General features: G+C 34.7%; 1 protein-coding gene across 3 annotated transcripts in view; it reads left to right on the top strand.

The window, feature by feature from the left end:
- CSTPP1 (centriolar satellite-associated tubulin polyglutamylase complex regulator 1) overlaps window positions 1-21,414 on the top strand; it is a 178,592-nt gene that overhangs the window by 88,110 nt on the left and 69,068 nt on the right. For all 3 annotated transcript variants that reach the window (XM_087883098.1, XM_034417494.2, XM_087883104.1), the window contains exon 3: window positions 1,861-1,991. In XM_087883098.1, coding sequence (XP_087739224.1) covers window positions 1,861-1,991 — 131 coding nt within the window. The remainder of the gene's footprint in view (window positions 1-1,860; window positions 1,992-21,414) is intronic.

The following is a 21,414-nucleotide window of genomic DNA, read 5'->3' as shown; positions in this document are numbered from 1 at the left end:
TTCCAATAATGTTCAAGTGATGATCTAGTTGTTTTGGGATTGCACCCAAGGCACCTATTATTATTGGTACAACCTTGTTTTACCACAGTCATCTACTTCTGTTTACAGGTCTTTGTACTTTGCTACCTTCTCCAGTTCTATTCTGCTGAGCCCCAGGTCCTGCCACAACTACTATCCAGACTATTTTGTCTTTCTTATGAACAGTTGTTAAGAGTGGGGCATTATGTGGCAAGTACCTGTCTGTTTGAATTCTAAAGTCTCAGCACATTTTAACTTCTTCATTTTTCATTACTTTGTCTATTTTATGGATTCACTGATTCTTCTTGCAGGTAAATAGTATTTCTTGCAGATATTCCAATGCAGCATTGTCACTACTTTGTTGTGCCATTGCTTGTATTATTATTATTGTTGTTGTTGTTGTAGAAAGAAGAAAGTTATATTGGGAAATAGAATTCATCTTCTTTTGGATGGGTTTCAGTATGCTTGAAGATTCAGATTGTGGTTTGTTTGCATGTCTTTGTTGGGCTTTAAATCAGAATGACAAGATTTTGATCATGGCAAGAATTCATTTTTATAGTTTCCTAACTTTGAAGGTTAGGTGGTTTAGATTATATTCTCCACCATGAACTTGAATGGGTTTTAAGATCCTTAACAGGGCTATTCAGCAAATGATTGCTGAATTCAGAGATAAAAAAATTTCAAAAAGCTCAAAAGCTTTCAACAAGCATAATATGGATTTTAACACTTAATTAACTGCTTGTTAATTAATAAGGTACTTCTAATACGTCTCACATTATCCTGTATTTGCATAACTGACCAGTTTTTCATTCCCTCCCTCCACCATGGCTTATTCACTTTTAATCCTACATCATGCTAGCCATTCTATTTATCTAAAGAACAGTTTACAAGAGTTGCAAAAGTGTGTGCCTTTTAGTAATATTTGTTACTCCTTCTGAAGGTCTTTAGAAGAAGCCCCTATGTTTATCTCATCATAGTTGTAGTATCTAAGGCAGAGAGTCATCTCAGTCACTATTCCCGGGTTTGGGAGTTTCCCGCCAATGGAAACCAGACTAGCTTTGTATTTGATACAAATACCCTTTCATTAGAAAGCAAAAAATGGGCTTATTTAGCTAGGTTTTTAGTTTACAGGAAAATATTTTGCTGAATTGATTGATTTGTTAGGTGTGTTACTTGTATATTTCTATTTTGTTTTTAGACTAGTTTTTTTCTAATGCAATAAGTGGAAAGGCAATATTCATATTTGTACAGAAATATATATTTGATGTTTATTTTGGCATTTGAAAACAAACTCTGTTTTGCCTTGCTACCTTTTCTTATCTGAGAAACTTTCTCATGTGATAAAAGATTTTTCAATTAACAGCTCATTATCTTAATAGTAAATAGTAATAAATTTTAATAGTAAATAGTAAATTAGTAAAACTTAATAGTAAATATGCCAAGATTAAGCCAAACATGCAGCATTTCTGTTGTGCAAAATGTATATTTAACATTTCTTGGAATCTACAACTTGTATTTTATGTAAGTTAATCACCCTGTAACTAGAAATAGTAGTTTCAGAAATGGCTGTTCCTTATCCAGTCTGTCTCGTAAAAGAATAATATTTCCTAATTAATTCTTTGTTTCTTGACTATATGTAATCTCAATGACAACTTTATCTGAATCTGGAAGATCTCCAGTTTGTTGATTTATAATCAGCTGAATGTTAACAACAATTTAGTATTGAGATTTATTTATTTTTATAAGCATAGATCTGTAGATATTATATGTGTTTTCCAGAGTGTGTGATATCTTACTGTCTTTCCTAGTGCCTGACCCAAATTTAATTTCCTTTCTTTATAGTTTTAATAGTGTGCGTCAAGGAACTCATATTTTGTTCCGAGAGTTCAACTTTGTCCAAGCTACACCCCATAATAGAACATCCTTTCTAAGGACTTTTTGGCGATGCTTCAGGACAGTGGGGAAAAATGGAGGTGAGTCTTTAAAAAATTATCTCAAATTTTAAGCCAAAAGTGTGATAACTTTTTGTCTAAAATTTTTGAATCAGTAACAAAATTTTTGCATTAGTTTTAAATATCCTTTATATTCTTTTTCTAGATTGTGTTTTTCCTGTGAGCTTGTATAGGTTACAATTAACATACAAAAGAGATCACTAATGGAATTTTTAAAGACATACAGTATTTGGAGAATAAATCTTGTCTCATACTAGGAAAAATTAAATGTACTGGTATGTATTAGGTCTGGTTGGATTACATAAATTAAAACCAGTCTGAGAATATGTTAGGGAGTTCAATGACCAATCCAGTATAGCACCCTGTTTTTCTCATCATATCAAATGAATACATGGATGGATGGATACACTTAGTTTAGCTCTTTCATTAAGAATCGGGCATGGGGGACCTGTTTGGTAGAATACATTACTGCCAGTATAGTTCTCAACCTCATAGAATGTAACAAGGCCTTCCCCACTACAAGAGGGTACCCATGGAATGGATTGAAATTGTTATTATTATGGTTGGTAGCACAGTGAGTTGATGTTTAGACTGGATTTGACTTTATTTACCTATCGAGTCCCTCCCAAGCACGTGGGATAGGCAGATGCTGTTTGATGGTATTAAAGGTATTGTTATAGGATGTAATTTCCAAATAAAGCTTTTAAATAATAGCATTCTTACTGAGAATCATGGAGGAGGCTCCATGATGTCATATGTTGCTGTGCGGCCTCCAGCATCAGCTGCCTAGAATCTGCACAATGAAATCATACAATTATCAAGGCATTCTGGAGTGAAACATAATTCCCAGTGTTAGGAAGCTATGTCTCAGTTGTAGGTCATAGGTCCTCCAGCAGGATAACAACCCAAAATATATATCTAAGGGGACCAAAGAATTGTGAAAAGCAAATATTAGACTGTTCTGAAGTGACCTGATTTGAGTCCTGATCTGGATCCAATAGATCATTGGTAGAAAGAGGTGAAACTCACAATTGGGAGAAGGAAGCCGTTAAACTTAAGATAACTGGATCAATAGACAAAGTGCCAGTTGAAAAGAGAAAAGAACAATTAAACCCTGTTAAAAATTATAAAAATATACATACATACACAGGAATGTATGCCAAGGGAATATTATGATAAAGGCCATCCAGCTGCCCAGCTAAAGTAAGCAAGCATCTATATTAGGAAGCTGCGATATAAAAATTGCTAGAGCTAGATCATATCGGTGACAATGGCAAAGGCATCATTCCATACTGCATAGGAGAAGGCAATGGTAAGCCCCTCTTTTTTTTAAATGAGTGTCACATGGACAGAAAATATAAAATGATTGATAGCACAGTGCCAAGTGATGGGCCTCTCAGGTTGGATAGCATTCAACATTTTACTGAGAATAGTGAAAATATTTTGATGTTTATGATGTTGCTAGATTAAAGCCCTCAGGGCATCTAGATGGTGGTGTTGCCTTGCAGGAAAAAGAAAATCCAAAGCTGCACAGACAGAATTACAGAAGGAAGATGTAGCGTAAGATGCATTAACATGGAAAAGCTCATCACAGTAAAAATGAAACAAATCAACAATACTGACTTGTTAGGCATCAGTGAATTGAGATGGACTGAGTTCAGACATTTTCAGTCAGAAGATCAGAAAGTTTACTACTCAGGACATGAAAAACAAGGAAGTGGATTGTTTCCAATTTGGCAGGCTAGCGCAAGAAGTATAATTGACTATAGTGCAGTCAATTAATGAATAATGTTAATTAGACTTTAAAATTTTTAATATGACAATTAATCAAGTTTATGCTCTACCCATTCATGCAGAAGAAGAGGTGGTTGGTGGTTTTTATGATTAAGTTCAATTTGAATTTGATGCAAGAAAAATGTAATTGTCATAATTGGAAATATGGAGGAAAACGTAATTGGACTATATGATCTAGGAAACCAAAATGAAGCAGGAGATTGACTTATCAGTTTCTGTTCCTCCAATGATATCTTCATCCTAATACAGTCTTCGAATAATTTAAAACAACACATATATGTGGACATTACTAAATTAAATTGTCTATATCATTGGTAGAAGAAGGTGGAAGAGTTCAGTTATAAAGACATGGAACAGATTACAAATTGCTTGTGTGCAAGTTTCCAGTTGAGTTAAAGCATAAGAAGAAACCAGCTAATTTTCACCTTCCTTGATCTTGTGACTGTACACACCATTTTCACAAGAAACATTAGAGAATTTGTAGAAGTGAGAATCACACAGGTGTTTCTTTGTGATTGTGCAAAGATTCCCTGGCTGGAGACATTTATAATACTGGGAAAAGTGGAAGAGAAAAGGGAAATCAGGACAACTCAGTGATAAGGTAGATGCATTCAGTTACTGTGGTGAAGTGTGTATAATTGGAAACTTTAAAGGGATACATCATCATGGAGAAAATCAATGTGCTTGCTAAGAGTTAAAACCAGTTTGGTAACACATAATCCACTGGTGAAATTCAATTTTTTTTTACTACCAGTTCTGTGGGTGTGGCTTGGTGGCGTGGTGTGGCTTGGTGGGCATGACAGGGGAAGGATACTGCAAAATCTCCATTCCCACCCCACTCCAAGGGAAGGATACTGCAAAATCCCCATTCCCACCCCACTCCCGGAGGAAAGATATTGTAAAATATCCATTCCCACCCCACTCTGGGGCCAGCCAGAGGTGATATTTGCCGGTTCTCTGAACTACTCAAAATTTCCGCTACCGGTTCTCCAAACTGCTCAAAATGTCCACTACCAGTTCTCCAGAACCTGTCAGAACCTGCTGGATTTCACTCCTGACATAATCACACTATCATATCTTGAATATCATGATTATGAGAATTTTGCTTGAAAGTCTAAAAAATGTGATAATAAAATTTCAACAGTATATAAAAAGTTTCATTTTCTGTATAGAATATTTTCCATTTTAGGAACTGATACAATTGTGTATACTTTTTCTATTAGAAAAGTTGCCAAAGGCTTTAATTAATAAAATATTGATCAAATCAGTGACAGCTTTTGTAATGAGGATACACTATTTTTCTGAAGGAAGGATAACTCTGAATTTAAGTTGGTCTCTCCAAAAAAGAAAAGGAAGGAAGGAAGGAACATGCAGACACACAAATAAGCATGCACATGTACACACAGACATACACAGATGGACAAGTGAGGGACAGAGAGATCCGGTGAATCCCTTTCTTCCCTACTTTGGATGTCAACTTTGCTTAACTCAGTCCTGAAATTTTCATTCCCTTTCAAAATATTTGGCACGCTTCTATATACAGTATATATCTGTGTATATATCTGTCAGAAGCCATACCACCCAAAAGAAAAAAAGGCAGGAGAAGAACTATATCTATGTCAACTAGTAAGTAATACGAATTGCCTGTAATTTAGGATAGCCCTTAATAAAAATCTACAAATAGCAAACACTCTCTTTCATGCTTTCATGCTAAAACTTGTAACTGGACACACATTTTTCTTCTTCCTTCCAGCAGAAACCACAAAAAGGAAGTGGGAATGAGGATGGAGATGGAGATGAGAGAAAGAAAGGGATAACTGGAAAGTAAAGAAAGATAGTGTTTGTACTCTCATCCATTTGCTTTTTTTTTTATCAGCAAATGAAACATCCCCTTCCAGCCCAGGAAATTGCCCAGGTGGGGAAAGAAGTTCATTTTTCTGTTAAGAAAATGTGGTGCTAAATTAAGAACACCACTGTGTACATATTTGAAAATACCAGTATTTTGATTTTCACAGGAATATATGGAACATTAATGTTTCCCTCATGGACATACAGTAATAGGGTTTAGTTCAGGGATGAAATGCTCCTGGTTCGGACCGGCTCGGGCGAATAGGTAGCGATGGCGGCGGGCAGTTCAGAGAACCAGTAGCAAAAATCCCTGCTCCCGCCCCCCATGCCCAGCTGAGCCGCGCGATCATCAGAGCCTTTTTTTTCTTTTAAATGGCTCTGACCAGCCAAGCTCTGACAACCCCAGCTGAGTTGCCTGCTAATCAGGCAACTCAGCTTGGATCGCCAGAGCCATGTAAAAGAAAAAAACTTTTTTCCTTTTAAATGGCTCGTAGCAAAAATCCCTCCCCCCCCCCTCAGCTTGCTTACCTTAGCTGCTGGTCGCAACACCTTGATGTAATCTCATTGCAAATCCATTGCATCAGCAAGCAACTGAATCTCTCTGCCTGCAATCAAGCAGGCAGGGAGTTGTGGACTTCAACTCCCAGAATTCCTCAGCCAGCAAAGCAAAGCTGGCTGAGGAATTCTGGGAGTTGAAGTCCACAAGTCTTAAAGTTGCCAAGGTTGGAGACCCCTGTTCTATTGGGTAAGTCTTTTTCCCCTTTGGGAGCTTTAAAAAAATAGTTAATTGGGGTTTTTTTTAGTTGTTCTTTTTTTAGACCTAGCCATTTAAAGTTTAGGAAGTTTTAAATTTAGCTGCTTTTATATAAAAATAAAAATAAATAAAAATAAAATAATATTTGTGCAGCTTTCTGAGATTTAGTGTGTTTCTGTAGTGTTTCACTCTAACCACACAAACACACAAAATCTCACAAAGCTGTATGTGGAATTTTGTGTGTGTAAAGTGTGAACGTTGGTTTTTTGGGCTTTTTGTGGCTGTGTGAGGTTCCTGCTTGTTACAGGGGCCATTTTGGGTCTAGCACAGCTGCTTTTATATTGTGGGTGAGCCAGTTGTGTTGTGTTGTGTTTTGTAGGTTAAAAAAGGGCAAAGAAGTGACATTGATTTGGCCACGCCCACCTAACCAACAAGCCCCTCCCACTAATTAAGCCACGCCCACAGAACCGGTAGCAAAAAAATTTAGATTTCACCCCTGGTTTAGTTACTTGAAAAGGAACATTAATGGAGTTGGTTAGATGTTTAAACCAAAATATTTTAGAATGATACAACATCCATCTCAAGTTCTTGTTTCCAAGTATTGGGTAATACTTGGAAACACTGCTGAGCCAAAGTTCCAAGGCAGTTTCAAGATTGAAAAGGTGGAACAAAATGAATATAAATTTCGATAATTATGTGATTTAAAGGAAAATCAAATAGTCTTTTAGAATTTACACAAACAAATTTGTGCACAAACAAAATTGCACAAACAAATAAACACAAAGCTGTGATTACACACTTCCTGAAAGATGAAAAGCACATTTTAGGAATTTCCTGGATTCAATCTTGACTGTAGGAGTTCATTTAGCAGAGTGGTTTTTAACCATTTTACCAGTGGGCAGCAGTATCGGAGAAATCATACTATATCTCAGTGATTTACTCACTCCCTGGTTCCTTTTAGCATGGATTATTACAGTGCACTTTATGTCCAGCTGCTTTTAAAGACAGTTCAGAAACTTTAACTAGTGCAGAATTTTAGCATGGTTGTGTGCTACAATCTAATTACGATATTCATGATTCATATTTATCTCTAATAAGCTGCCTGGCCATAGTGTTTTTAGATCTGATTTAAAAAGCTGTCTTAAAGTACAATCAGGTCTTAAAAGAATTTGGAATAGCACACCCACCCTTGAAAATAATGTCCAAGGCCCTCTTTTTTTCTTTTTTCTTTTTTAATCTTGATCAGTCAGCTTACAAGTAGAGTTTTTTCATTGATTACACGACGTTTAATGGCACTCATTTCCAGCTGGGATACATCAGGCCTCTTCTTTGCATTTTTTCCAAAACATCCTAAAAGATCTACTTACTCACTTAAGATTTTATAAGAGTGCTTGATGAACAAATTTTTAGTATGTGATTATTCTATATAGTTGTTTTATGAGTTAGTTAAGTGCCTTGAAAGAGATCCCAAGCATCTTTAATAAATATCTACATACCGGTAGATGAAAACTAAGAATGGAACACCCATAAATGCACAAATTATCTAAAATCACCAAAGTAAGCATTTTCAAATCCTTCTCTGTTAACTACTTCTACTTGATAAATGGCTCTTCATGTACCATATGTGCAGAACAAGTCACGTCTAAAGACCCTGTTCTTCAGGCTATTAGTGAAATAAATTAACCTAACATACAGAGATGAGAATTTTTGGTAGTCACCATTTGACTTGCAGAACATCCAGTATGTTTTAAGAAAAGCCTTATAACAATTCATGGATGAAGTGTTTTTATGATTTCTAGGCATCAGAAAGCAAACTCAGTATTTTTGGAGAAACCATTGGGTAATATACAGGGGTATCTAAAGCAAGCTAGAGATTTTATAAAAATGATAAAATGTGGATTGTGACATTACTCCTTATGTGCTTCCATGCTTTATTGCAACATTAGTACATAAGGTACAGAGTTTGTTTTTGGACATTCAATTCATCATTTGCTGTCCTTGCTGAAGTTCATAGTAGTGACATAAAAGAGAATGTGTTACACATGTCCCATCTGCTAAGGGTCCTGTCTGCTAAGAATTTACATCTGACAAGACCCAAGAGTCTAGTGTTTTTTGCTATGGCCCCTGGCCACTTCTCTTTGCCGACTTTCTGGAACTCCCTTAAAACCTGGGTGAATCAACAGGCCTGGGAGTTGAGTAAAGTATTATTGAAAGTGAATTTTAATGTATGTATGTTAAGAGGAAGTTAAAAAAGAGTAAAGTTTAAAAAAAAGATGTTAGAACTTATTTGATTTTAGAAATGTTTTTAAACAAAAGTTTAATGTTTTAAAATTTAGAAAAAGTATTTTTTTCCCTTTAGGATTAAAAAATTTGAACGAATATACTGAATTTTATTAATATGAATTATAATAGTCTAGAAATATATATTATTTCCCACAGCAAGGAAATGCAGAGATTCTTAAATTGATTCTTTTATCCAAAGAAGAGAATATATTTAATTTTGTTTCTGTTTGGAAATTGCTTCCTGACTGTGTGCTTATGATGAAAAAAAAAGAAGAAGAAATTTTGACTTTGTTTTTAGTGATTTGGTTTTTTGTTATACTACTGTATAAAAGTAAAAAGTTGAGGTTGTGATATTATTATCTTCTACTGTGCCAAAGAGAGTTGGAAGTCAGCGTCTTTTTTTTCTTTTTCCCTTCCTACCCCACATTTTCTCTTTTTCCCTTTTTCCTTTGTATCTTATATTTTGATTAAAAAATATAATTTGATTTTTTTTTTTAAAAATGCCTGGGAATTGCAATGGAATGGTGATATGATTAAGTGGCTCAATTGTTCATAAACTGATACTCTTAGACTTTGCAAAATAATATTAATTTTTGTACATTTATGTTTTTTTTAAAAAAACTGGTTTGTACACTAACAAATGGTGCCCATGTAAGAGATAGATAGATAGATACATAGAGAGATACATAGAGAGACAGAGACAGAGACAGAAGCAGGCAAGCGCATTGCAGGAATTTTAAAGTACTCCATAGGTACTGACAATTTAACCATATTTTAGGCTTCGTTTTCTGAAATGTTTGTGTTGCTGGCTAATTTAGAATTTGAAGTACAGCTACTGAATTAGAGGAATATTAAAGGAGGCACAAGGACAGTCATAATAAGGTTTATTAAAATTATCCCCATTCGTTTCTTAAAGCTCCAGGAATCCTCCCCAATCTGCTGCAACAGCGACAATCACCTCACAAAGGGGTTGCTCTCATTGGGCAAGTTTATAGCCCTTCAACCACTCTATTCCTCTCCACTTCTAGAGTTGCTTAGTGTAGGCATCTGCAAAGGAAGTTACATATTAATGAGAAATAAGTGTCTGGCAGGCACTGGTGCCACCTATGACAAAAAGAAGGGAATAATTATCTAATTGGTGTTAAAGCAGGAATGTTGTTGTTTCACAACTTGCAAGAGTAAATAGGAAGAGCTAGCTTACCCAAGTAGACTCTTTTCCAAGTCAAATCACAGTATAGCCCTTCAACTTCAGTTTCAATGTATTTCCTACCTTAACAATTTGCACAACCGATTTTCATCAGGCAGGCAAGCTCCAATACTTGCAGAAAAAGGATTCAAGGATTCATTGGCTGCCCTGTTTTAAGGAGTTTAATATGAAGCTTATTCTACAGTTGTAATAACCACCATGTTTGGTGGTTCTGTACCTTAAAATACAGCTTGATAATATTTTTCTCCTCCTGTACAGATCATTTCCGAGATGGGTTTTTTTAATGGTATTCAAAATTCTATAAATATATAAAAATAGCATAGGGTTAAAACAGTGTTTGATAAATATAATAAATCAGTAATTAATAAATGCTGGTCATGCTATAAATCATGCCACCACAACATTTACTATTAAAAAAATCAAACTCTCCCATACTACCACCTCTTACAATACTAGATAACACGGTAACAACAGTAGACACCTTCAAATTTCTAGGTTCTATCATATCTCAAGACCTAAAATGGACCCCTAACATCAAAAATGTCATCAAAAAAGCACAACAAAGAATGTTCTTTCTGCACCAACTCAGGAAGCTCAAGCTGCCCAAGGAGCTGCTGGTACAGTGCTACAGAGGAATTATTGAGTTTGTCATCTGCACCTCTATAACTGTCTGGTTTGTTTCTGCAACCCAACAAGACAGACACAGACTTCAGAGGATAATTAGACCTGCAGAAAAAACAATTACTACCAACCTTCCTTCCATTGAGGACCTGTATACTGCACAATATATGTATACTGTTTGCTGCCTCCTTGCAGCAAACAGCAAACAGACTGTTTCATTTTCATTTTCAGCACAGCCTGATTAGCACAAGAAAAAAAAATCTGCCTCTGCCTCCCAGCAATTTGCCTCCTCGCAGCAAACAGCAAATAGTGGAGGCCAAAAATGGGGCGTGCTAGGCAATGGTAATCTCTGAAGCCTGAAACAGCTGATGGTCGGGAAGCCCATCCAACCGACAATCAGCTGCTTATGATAATCAGGCTGTGCTGAAGCTGAAACTGAAACAGGCTGTTTGCTGCAAGGAAGCAAATTTCTGGGAGGCAGAGGCCAAAGAGTGGAGGGCTACTTTCGGTGAATAAGATGCACCCAAATTTTCAGCCTCCTTTAGGGGGAGGAAAAAGTGTATCTTATACTCCAAAAAGTATGGTAATTCCCTCAACGCTGTCAAACTATTCACTAAGTCTGCATTAGTATTAATCTTCTCATCATTCCTATCACCCATCTCCTCCCACTTATGACTGCAAGGCTGTAACTTTGTTGCTTGTATCCTTACGATTTATATTGATTGTTTCCTAGTATGATTTGATTGCTTATTTGTACCCTATGACCATCATTAAGTGTTGTACCTTATTATTCTTGATGAATGTATTTTTTCTTTTTATGTACACTCAGAGCATATGCACCAAAGACAAATTCCTCGTGTGTCCAATCACACATGGCCAATAAAGAATTCTATTCTATTCTATTTAATTATGTCACGTTTTCATCTTTGGTAGAGATGGCAGTAAAGGAAAATGGCCTTGAGCTAAGTTTCAGATTTCATGCAGAACTTTATGTTTTTTTTAATGGTGTTTTATGGCAGCACCAAGTCTTATACAGGAAATGGGGGATTCCACTCCAGTGGAAGGATTGAATCAGTACTTTAGCCAACATGCCAGATGCTTTTTTTATACAGAACACACTATTTGTTGTTTGATCTCAAGATAAACATGCTGTGACCCGGAAAATATACATTCCTTGCTGAAACCTTTCCTGGCTAAACACAACATACACATAAATGTTGAAAGTTACAGACAAATGCATGAATAAACAGATTCTTCCTGTTGTCTGAGAATGATTTTAAATATGATTTAACTGAATATTTGTTAGCTTTGATGATTTGTTTGTAAAAAGGAAATGTAAAGCTTCTGCTTTCATTACCCCTTTTTAGTTTCTTCTTCTTAACTTCCTGTTGGTTCAGCGGTACATCTGTGCAGCCTGCTCCAACAGCTGTTTTTACTTTGCATCATAAAAATCATCTCTTACTACTACATTTTGTGTTGGCTTGGCAACTTCTAGCTTTCTTGTAACATGCCTTAGTAAGTTGGTTTAGAGTCAAAATGATAATCATTAGGTATAAAAAAAATTGCATGTATAGAATGAACTGAGATTTACTTTTTTAATGGCATGCTAATGTTACAAAACTTTAAAACTGTTTCAGAAATTCTAAGAAGAGAATTGGGTAGATCTGAATTCATGGACAAGGCAAAGCCATTATTTAAGCATCAGTAAAAAAGAAGAACTGAATTGCACCATTAAAATGCATATATTTTATGTAAATAAACCTGCAAATTGAGAAAGAGTTGCTGAAATTCAAATAGAAACATACTACACTTCAGTGTGTTAGGAAAGACTATGACCAGATGGTCTGTGTGACACTCAGTTTGCTCTTCAAATGCTAATTACTGAGGGGCAACTTCATAGACCCTGTCTTTGCTTTGGTTTTTATCTTTTAATTGAACTTGTGTGGAGAGCCCTTTGAACAGAAGTCTGTCTCTCTGAAACAGAACAGTTAAACTGCATTGCTAAAAGCAGATATTGATCCTTCCCTTTTAAACTTAACTGTTCGTATTTTTAATCCCCTGATTAAAAAACTTTACATGAGAATCCCTCCCTCCCAAAATTGAAATATAATGATTAAACATTTTAGTCTCCTTATGCTTTCCTTTCAGTTGACCTTTGGAATCTAGTTGACCTGCTCTTTGGAATGTATTGTCTGTTCCCCAGAACAGTTTAATTAAATTGTGTTTCCTAAGTATAAACAGCCCTTCAAGGATCTCCTGTGGAGTTTTGTGAGTTAAGCACGTGCTTCTCCTAACTCCTGTGGTTTGCAAGACATGGTGACTCTCTGGTTTTAATTATTGTATTTTTCTTTGAGTGCTGTTCAGCCAGTCCAATTAAATACATTTTGATTGAGTACTCTTTTCCTCACAAAAGAGGACATAGTCTCAAAAAGACAAATACATACTGATGCTTGGAATGACTCTTTGCTTCTGAGTCCTCCAAAGTCACAACCTATTCAGAATTAATTACTGTTATGTGACACTGATTTTATTAGGGTTGAGATAAGTATATTCTTAAATCTTCTTTGAAATAATAGGGATTAACATGTTTTGGTTAAATTGAGACCCTCATCTTAATTCAAGGCCAGAGTTGTGGTTTTAATTTTAATTTTAATTATTTCATGAATCCCTATGTTGCATTTAACACAATTTATATTACTTCCCCAGCAGCACCAGAGACAGCTGAGACTTCCCTCTAGTAACAGGCCTTGAGCTTTTTGTTAGATTAAAAAAGAAAAAGACAATAATAGTTTTATATTTAGAGAAAGTATATAGAGTAATATATACTGGGAAAGCCCAGATTGTGAACCTTTGTCTGCTATAAAGCTCTGAATATTTAACATAGCAACTATAGTTGAGCAGCTTATGAAGATACTGCTGTCTCTGAAGTAGACTACAATAGGTGTACTACTCTTGTGAAAATGACCTATTATGCAAATACTCTTCTTGTCATTCTAGCCAGTCCAGCATTACCACCACCTCTCTTATACTTCCAAACTAGCTCTATTGAAGCTGTATGAATGAATTCAGCTTAATCTAGTTTGTAGAGTTGATCTGTTTCTAAAACATTTCTGTGAACTCCTGGAAAGCTGGATACAAATGTAATATACAATAATTGTGGTGGATAGAGTTAGTTACAGTAATGATGGGTGCACAGTTGGAAGACCTAAAGGCCATGTTGGAGACAGATTGTCATGGAAAAAGTCATCTGTGTGATTGCTAATAGTTGACATCAACTTGAAGACATAATCATAATCAAATCATATTCCATATTCTACCTTTTCAGGTAGAATATTCTACCTGATTCAGTAATGAAATGTATTGTTTCATTTACTGGAATGATAAAGTAAAATCTCAATATTTTAGTAAGCGTTCAATAATTTCTGTGGCTGAAGCCAAAGATAATTGGAGGTAGAATGCAACAGCCAACTGTAACATTTATATAAGTGGCAGGGATTTCCAAACTAATAAAAAGATAATTTTGGCTGATAGTAGTTTTGTTCAGCTAGATAGAGTTGTAAAACAGATTTGGTTAATTTGGCTACAATTGGACCAGATTATGAAATAGGATCTCAAATATTTGAGCCAAAATGAAACAAAACCAAACTCATCCCTGTCAGAAGTAGTGTTAGAACATTGAATTAGGGAATTTAGGTTTCTGGAGTGAAGAAGGATATGAGTTTGCCTTTCTTTTTTGAAAAGTTAGAGAGAAAAATCTCCAAAAAGGGCATTGTTTATTTTCATCATACAATGTTTGCTTGTTCGTTTAAAAATGTAACATTCTTTCATTTCTGTGTGAAAAATATAGCACTAAGAGGGTGTCTATTTTTTTCAGAATTATACTTGCAGTCTCATGAAACCTCCTAGTAGTCTTTTCGATCTTTGGATAGCATCCAGAAAATCTATTGAAAGGTTTTGGTAAACCCTTTTTTATTCCTGCTAGCCCAGGTATACAGCTGTACATAGCTTTTGTGTACAGCTTCAAAATATGGAAATACTTTGGCTTATAGCAGTGAAAATAGCCCTTAGTCCATCTTGTTTTTGCTTCTATCCATCTTTTCAAGGACAATTGTATAAGAATGATTGACTTACTAGAAAATAGCATGAGGATATCTTTGGAGAAATGGCTTTGGAGCAAAGCTCATAGGATTGCAAAGAATCCCAAGGAGGGGATGGCTATGCAGTTTCTTTTCTTGGAGTTGGCATCTTACTCTTTAGCCCTTATGAATCCAAATGGAATGGGAAATCTTGTTGACTTCAAGAGGGTTTCCATGGCCTATTTTAAAATATGGAACTAATTATACATGTAAAACTTTTTTGCCCATGTCAATATATTATTATGCAAAATTCAGATACAGTAGATATTATTTAATAATGTAATCCTTTGTAGTTAAAACCATTAATTTTAACTCAGTTTTATTATTCTCTTGTCTATATTAAACAAATTGCTATTGTATGTGAAATGCATATTGTATCTACATATTTAAAACAGCTTTCCCAAAAATTAGCTATACATCCCTTGATCTGGTTTGATAGTACAGAGGAATGGTTGTTAAATCTTTCTACTGAACCATCTTATATTGTGTGCACTGAAAATAAACTATTACAAATCTCAGTTTTAAAAAGTGTACTCTTGCATTCACTGTGTTGTCTAGCATGGGCTTTAATTGTGGAAGATTATTTCATGTTCACACCTTATCTATTTAATTTCCTGGCCGGCTGTAGGTGAACAGGTGAAGAAAATTGTCTTTATCCATCCTTCTCGATTCTCTGTTGCTTTTGCAATTCCAGTAGTTCTAAAACATCTGCAGCAACAATAAATCTTTTAGCACATATAAACCAGTTAGGTTCTGTTCTAGCCTTCTAATAATATTATAGGTGTGGTTTATATCACTTCAATTTCTGGAGCTCCTCAGTAAACCAAATAGCTAATTAAGATCAGTCAGTAGGGAGAAGCCAGTTCAAAGTAATACCGTCAAAAACTCAGGTTGCCTCCTATTGCCAGCAGCTGACCAGGCATGTGGAATGGAGGTTGAGATTGCTTGGAGACTTGTCAAGCTCTGGCAAGCTGGAAAGAAGAAAGCAAAGAAGCAAGAACAGATTGTTTATAAGGGATAAATATAGAATCTTGGAAACCAAAAGAGGAATTTCCCAACCTCATTTATTGTAATTAAGTAGAAACTCTTTGAACAATTTAAAATACTTCTTCCCAGATTTCTCACCCACATGTAATAAGTTTATATTTATTAGGTAAGCTGTCAATTGACTCACCTATTGTATTTTGATTTTTTTATCTTTGCTTTTTCTTTTATTCATTTCCCAACTTCCTCATAGTCTCTCACAGAAATTCGCAAAGTGCCTGCCAAAATCTGGAGAATGCCAGAATAAAGCATCTGGGCAGACCATTCTAATAGGTCTATGTGTCCTGTGCAGATCCCAGTGGAAACCAATCTTATCCAGACTAGGAAGTGATCTGATCACGTAAAGATTTAGATGTAATCTCCTTCATAGCCATAAACTGTGAACCAACCAATCTGAACAAATACCAGATATAGTATATAGATGCCTATATATGTAGCTAGATGCCACTTGGGATAAATCTACATCTGGGATTTTAAGGAATAGGTAATTCATTACGTGATCGTCACAAACATTTTTAAAAAGTCAAGTGTATCAACAAAACATGATTACTAAGGTAAAAGTAAAAAATGTGTTTATGGTACATAATTGTACAAATAGAAACATTTGTCTGTTATTTTTTCTCTTTGGTTGAGTTCCTGCTTATTGTGTACTTATTGTGTAAATCAGTGCATTATACTTTCATTGTTTATATGCTCTGATTGCATATAAAGATTAATTTTGTAGCAGATGAGTTGTAGCATGGGTTTTTTTTGCTTGCTTCTGATTAACAAACAATTAATTCAGTCTATACAAGTAAGGCAAAAATGCCCAGGTAATGTTATATATTACAGATGTCATGAGTTTTTATTTCCTAAGAAAGATATCAGAGGTTTTGCTTGCTTAGGCTATGAGTTGGTAATATAAGGTGTGGCAATAAATATATGAGTAGGAGTTGGGAGTATCTAAATCCTGATAACTTTCCCAGCCTTGAGCAAATAATTTAAGGATGTTGTTCCTACCATTACATGTGTAATCTAGTGTATATAGAAGAATCTTAAATCCATTGTTTTCGGTTTGATGGTTCAGATTTTGACATCTATAAATTTTCTTGGTATCAAGATGACTGGAACTTCCAAAAGATTGTATCTTTTGTAAATGTAAAAATTGTATCTGATTCATTTCTGTCAGAAACTTATTGGACAGAGGATAGAACTAAAGATTTGTGATTTTAAATTACAAGTCATTACAAATATTTGGCTAGGAAACATTATTTGATGTGAATCATTTTGTGAATACTAAGTCTAGTAACATGTAAGTGACTTTTTAAATAGCTGGTCTTACTTTAATAATAGACAAAATCGATACACGGTGCTACAATTTAGAAATATTTTGGCTAAAACTGAATTTTGGCTAGAAAGTTTCTGGCATGAAGACTAGAAATACTGTCTTTTGAAAAAAAAAATTCCTTATATTCTTTAGTGCACCAAATCATTTTTAATTTTGTTTTTTCTTCCTGATGGCAATCTAACTTAAAATAGCTTTTCAGAAATTATCCAGTGTTTTAAATAGATGATTACTACAGAGAAGAAGAATTGCTACACTATCAATAACAATTGGTAGTACTGTAAATCATTCTTTCAACGGGATTAGCTAGGTGTTGGTTAATATTTTGTAATGTCATATATTTTTCATGGCTTTATTTAGTTTGGTCAGGATATTTTTGAGGGAAAGAACAACATTCTGCTAATTTTCAGTTATGTATAATAGAATGGATAGCCATCGTGGATGAAACTTGTTGCTTTGGATTGTGATATTTAATAGTTTCTCTTTTGTTTATAATGAAAAAGAACCACCTAAAAATAAAACTGTATCCCATTAAAAATGTATCAGTCCAAATATATGTTTGATATTCCTTTAGGACTCCATCTTGGTTTAATTTTTATATCTATGTACATATATCTGACAATAAAGTATTATCGTATCTCATCAGTTAAGGGGATGTACTTATGATCAGTGTCTCCTTTAGGAATGCAGATATCGACTAGCCAAGGATTGGACTACCATTTCAAAGCTTTTAGAGAGGTTAATTCTACACATAATACACCTTTCCTTTTTTTGTCTGAACATGTGTGCATTTTTAAAGGGGGGGGGGATCGTGTGGCTCAGGACACACATACAAAAGTGTGATCTTTGTTGGCCAGAATAAAATGTTGTCCAATAGGGGTTGTTGTTTCCTTTTTTACACTTTTTATTGAGATTTTGATAACAATATTAATAAAAGCAAACACAAACTAAACTCACAGAGAGAGAGATAAAGGGAGAAAATAAAAAGTGAAAGGAAAGAAGAAAACAGAAAGGAGAAAATAAGATAAAGGTAAACAAAAGAAATATATAAAGAAGTAACTTATGTTCTTTATCACAAGTATACATAAATTTAATAACTCTTAACCCCTATAAGTTTACAAAAAATATTCTTACTTCTCATAACCTGGCCCATATCTGTATGCAAATCCATAAATCATAAACTTTTCAGTCCTGTTATCAGCAAAAGTCTGTAAATGATTACCAGTACTTTATAAAAGCATGTCTTATTTTAATCTTGGTAGAACAAATCAATTTTATATACCTTCCTTTTACTTCTAACCATCTTGATCTTTAATTCATTCAGATGTTGCTGAAGAGTTTGATCTCTCTTCAATTTTTCTTTTTCCCATCCCAAAGGCTTCTTCAGAACGTTAGCAGGTCTCTTTTCTAAATCCAATGAAAAGTCATTATCCAGGTCATTCTCTGAGTTTATGATTTGTATTTCCACTTTACGTTTCAAAGCTTTAACCAACATCTTTTGCACATTCAATAGAAAGTTGTTATCCGGCTCATTCTTTTGGTTTTTTTATTTATTTTTCCACTTTAATTGTCTTCTCTGTTTTATAAGTCATACTATTTTTATTATCAAGTTTTTCTGGTTCTAATCTTTCTATATCAAGCAAAATTTATTTCACATATGTCATTCCTTTGTTTTTGTTTTTATTTATTTTATTTATTTATTTATATACCATCTTTATTATTTTTATGAATAACTCAAGGTGGCGAACATATCCAACACCTTCCTCCTCCTATTTTCCCCCACAACAACAACCAGTGAGGTGGATTGGGCTGAGAGAGTGACTGGCCCAAAGTAACATCTTTTTGTTATTGCTGTTTGTAACATCTTTTGGACATAATTTATCCATAGAAGCAGTCATCACTGCTGACATTGTAACTGGTAATTTCTGATCCCATATTTCAAACGTCTCCTGGAATGTTTCAAATGTTAACATTTTGTGTCATTTTGTAAATCCCTGTAAAACCAAAAACCAAAGGCAAGTTTAATTTTTTTTCTTTTCCTTTTCTGTCTGCAATCATTACTTCCCTCTGGAGTCCAATTTCTGAAAATAAAATCTCAAATCTCTCTTATGACTCAAAATGGACAAAACAATTTGGTTCTCATAAAAATGTATTTACTTATTTCAGAAATATTATAATATTCCAAATTTGTCTGGACCTTTATTTTTTTATAATTTTCTTGGATCAAAATCTTATTAAACTTTTTTGCCATTTATTTTGATTTTTTTTTAACCAATTTAAAATTATTTAAGTTAAAATTAATTATGATTAATATTTCTTTTGTTCAAGAATGAAGGTAAACTCACCAGGTGACTTTTAAAATTGTCATTCTAAAAATCTCTAATAGTTTTAAAATAGTTAAATAAGCAATTTCCAAAAATGATTAGAAAGTGTGGTTAACAAAGCCAGTGTTTACATTCATTTAAAAGACTCCATTGTCACTTCCGGTTTGCTGTTTGTCGCTGCCAGACGTTCCTTTGGGATCGTCAGCTTCCATCGCCTGTCAGAGCCGCCTTCACAACGGAATGGCGGCTCGAAAAAACTCCGTTTCCATGAGGAAACGGAGATAGAGCCGGCAGGGGTGGGTAGAACTCTCTGCGGAGTCCCAAAAGTTTTTCCTTTACTTTTGGGACGGAGCGGATGAGATGCCCCGCATCCCCAGCCGCCGCTCCGGGCTTTGGGAGACCTCTGCTGATGCAGAGCCAGGCGTCAAAAGCAAGCCTGCAAATTTAACAGACTACTCAAAGAAAATGTGAGCTGGACCTGTAATACTGAACTGCAAGTATTTTACTGATTTTTTAAAAAAAAATTACTTAAGAGAGAGGAGGAAAAGAAAGAGGGAAAAAAGCCTTTTAAAATGGCGTCGGCTGGAGGAGAGGCTGAAAGGGAAAGTCCTTCCGTTTTTTATTACTACAATGTAGCGGAATAAATACCACTGGCTACATTTGTAGACAAAACTTCGCTCCTGTGTCTTTTTCTCCTTTTTTTTCCCTTGGAGACCTGATATTGTTGTTGATTGGAAAGAAGTCTTTCTTGCTTTTTTTTTTTAATAAAGCCTGCCTGGGCGGAAACATGGCACTGAGACTCATAAAGTCAGATAAACAAGAAGGGGGGGGATTCCCCCACCAACAACTTAAAGGAACAAGTCTTAACTCTTCAGTCTCAGAAACCTGATTTTAATATAATAGAATTTTTTATAGAGGAGATTGAAAGAAGGGAGGAGATTGTGAATCAGCAACTTGAAAAATTTAAGCAGGAAATTAAAGAATTGGTGAAATCTAAGTTTGATTTTTTGGAGAAAAAACTCTCAAAAGTGGCTAATGGTTTTACAGAATTTATGATACAGTTGGACACAAATACTAATGTACTAGAGTCTAAAATGGAAGAAATTCAAGATAAATTGGACAATAGAATTCAAAAAATTGAAAATGATTTGACAAACACTCAGGATAATAGCTTAGAAGAAAAACCTAAAATGGATGCTGATCAAAAGTATGGTAATGCAGAAAATCTGCAACAGAAGATTGAAAAAGAGATTTTAATGGTACAATATAATTTCACAGAATATGCGATAAGATTAAGAGGTTTGCAGGAAAATAATAGAGAGGATTTAAGGAAAATATCTTCTGAGTTTCTAGCTGGGATTCTAAAGGTTCAACCTGACGAAGTGTTTTGTAGGATTGACAGAGTTTATCGAATTAACTCCTGGATTGCCAAGCAAAGGCAATTGCCTAGAGATGTGGTGATTTATTTTACAGACAAAGAAATTAGGAATAATATCGTGCAAAATTCCTTCAATTCTAATTTGCAATTGTATGGAAGAAAGATTTGGATTTACAAGGAACTCCCACCTAAGATATTGATGGAAAGGAAGAAATTTGGTTTTCTGGTGAATGAGTTAAAAAAGAGAAATATCTCATTCAGGTGGGACGCCCCAGTTGGTATTATATTTAGATACCAAGGAGAAAGATATCAGCTAAATACTGTTGAAAGAGCGGAAGAATTTTATCAAAATAGGTTGAAAATGAACTTAATATCTTCAGGTATAATACAGGATAAGCAGAAGGAGCCGGAAATAAAGGTAAAATATCGAATTACAGAGACTGTACTAGATGAATTGCCTTTGGATTTATTGGATACCCCAGCTGGACTATCTACAAATTTGAGAGAAGTGGCATCTAACATTAATGTGATGACTTATCAAGGCAAGGATAAGCATGGAAACCAATTAGGGGATGTACAAGGGATAAAAAAGAAACATGAGATACAAAAACAAAACCAACAAGACCAGTCTACAAAGCAGAATAAAAACCGACCAGATGATACACAATTTGTAGAAAGGAAACCAGGATGGAAACCAAACCCACAAAAAGAAAAGAAAAAAAGAAATAGGT

This window comes from Pantherophis guttatus, chromosome 1, assembly GCF_059756535.1.
Source record: "Pantherophis guttatus breed Tessera chromosome 1, ASM5975653v1, whole genome shotgun sequence".
Lineage (NCBI taxonomy): Eukaryota > Metazoa > Chordata > Lepidosauria > Squamata > Colubridae > Pantherophis > Pantherophis guttatus.
Note: the sequence above shows the minus strand (reverse complement) of the source record. Positions and strands in the feature narration are given on the sequence as shown.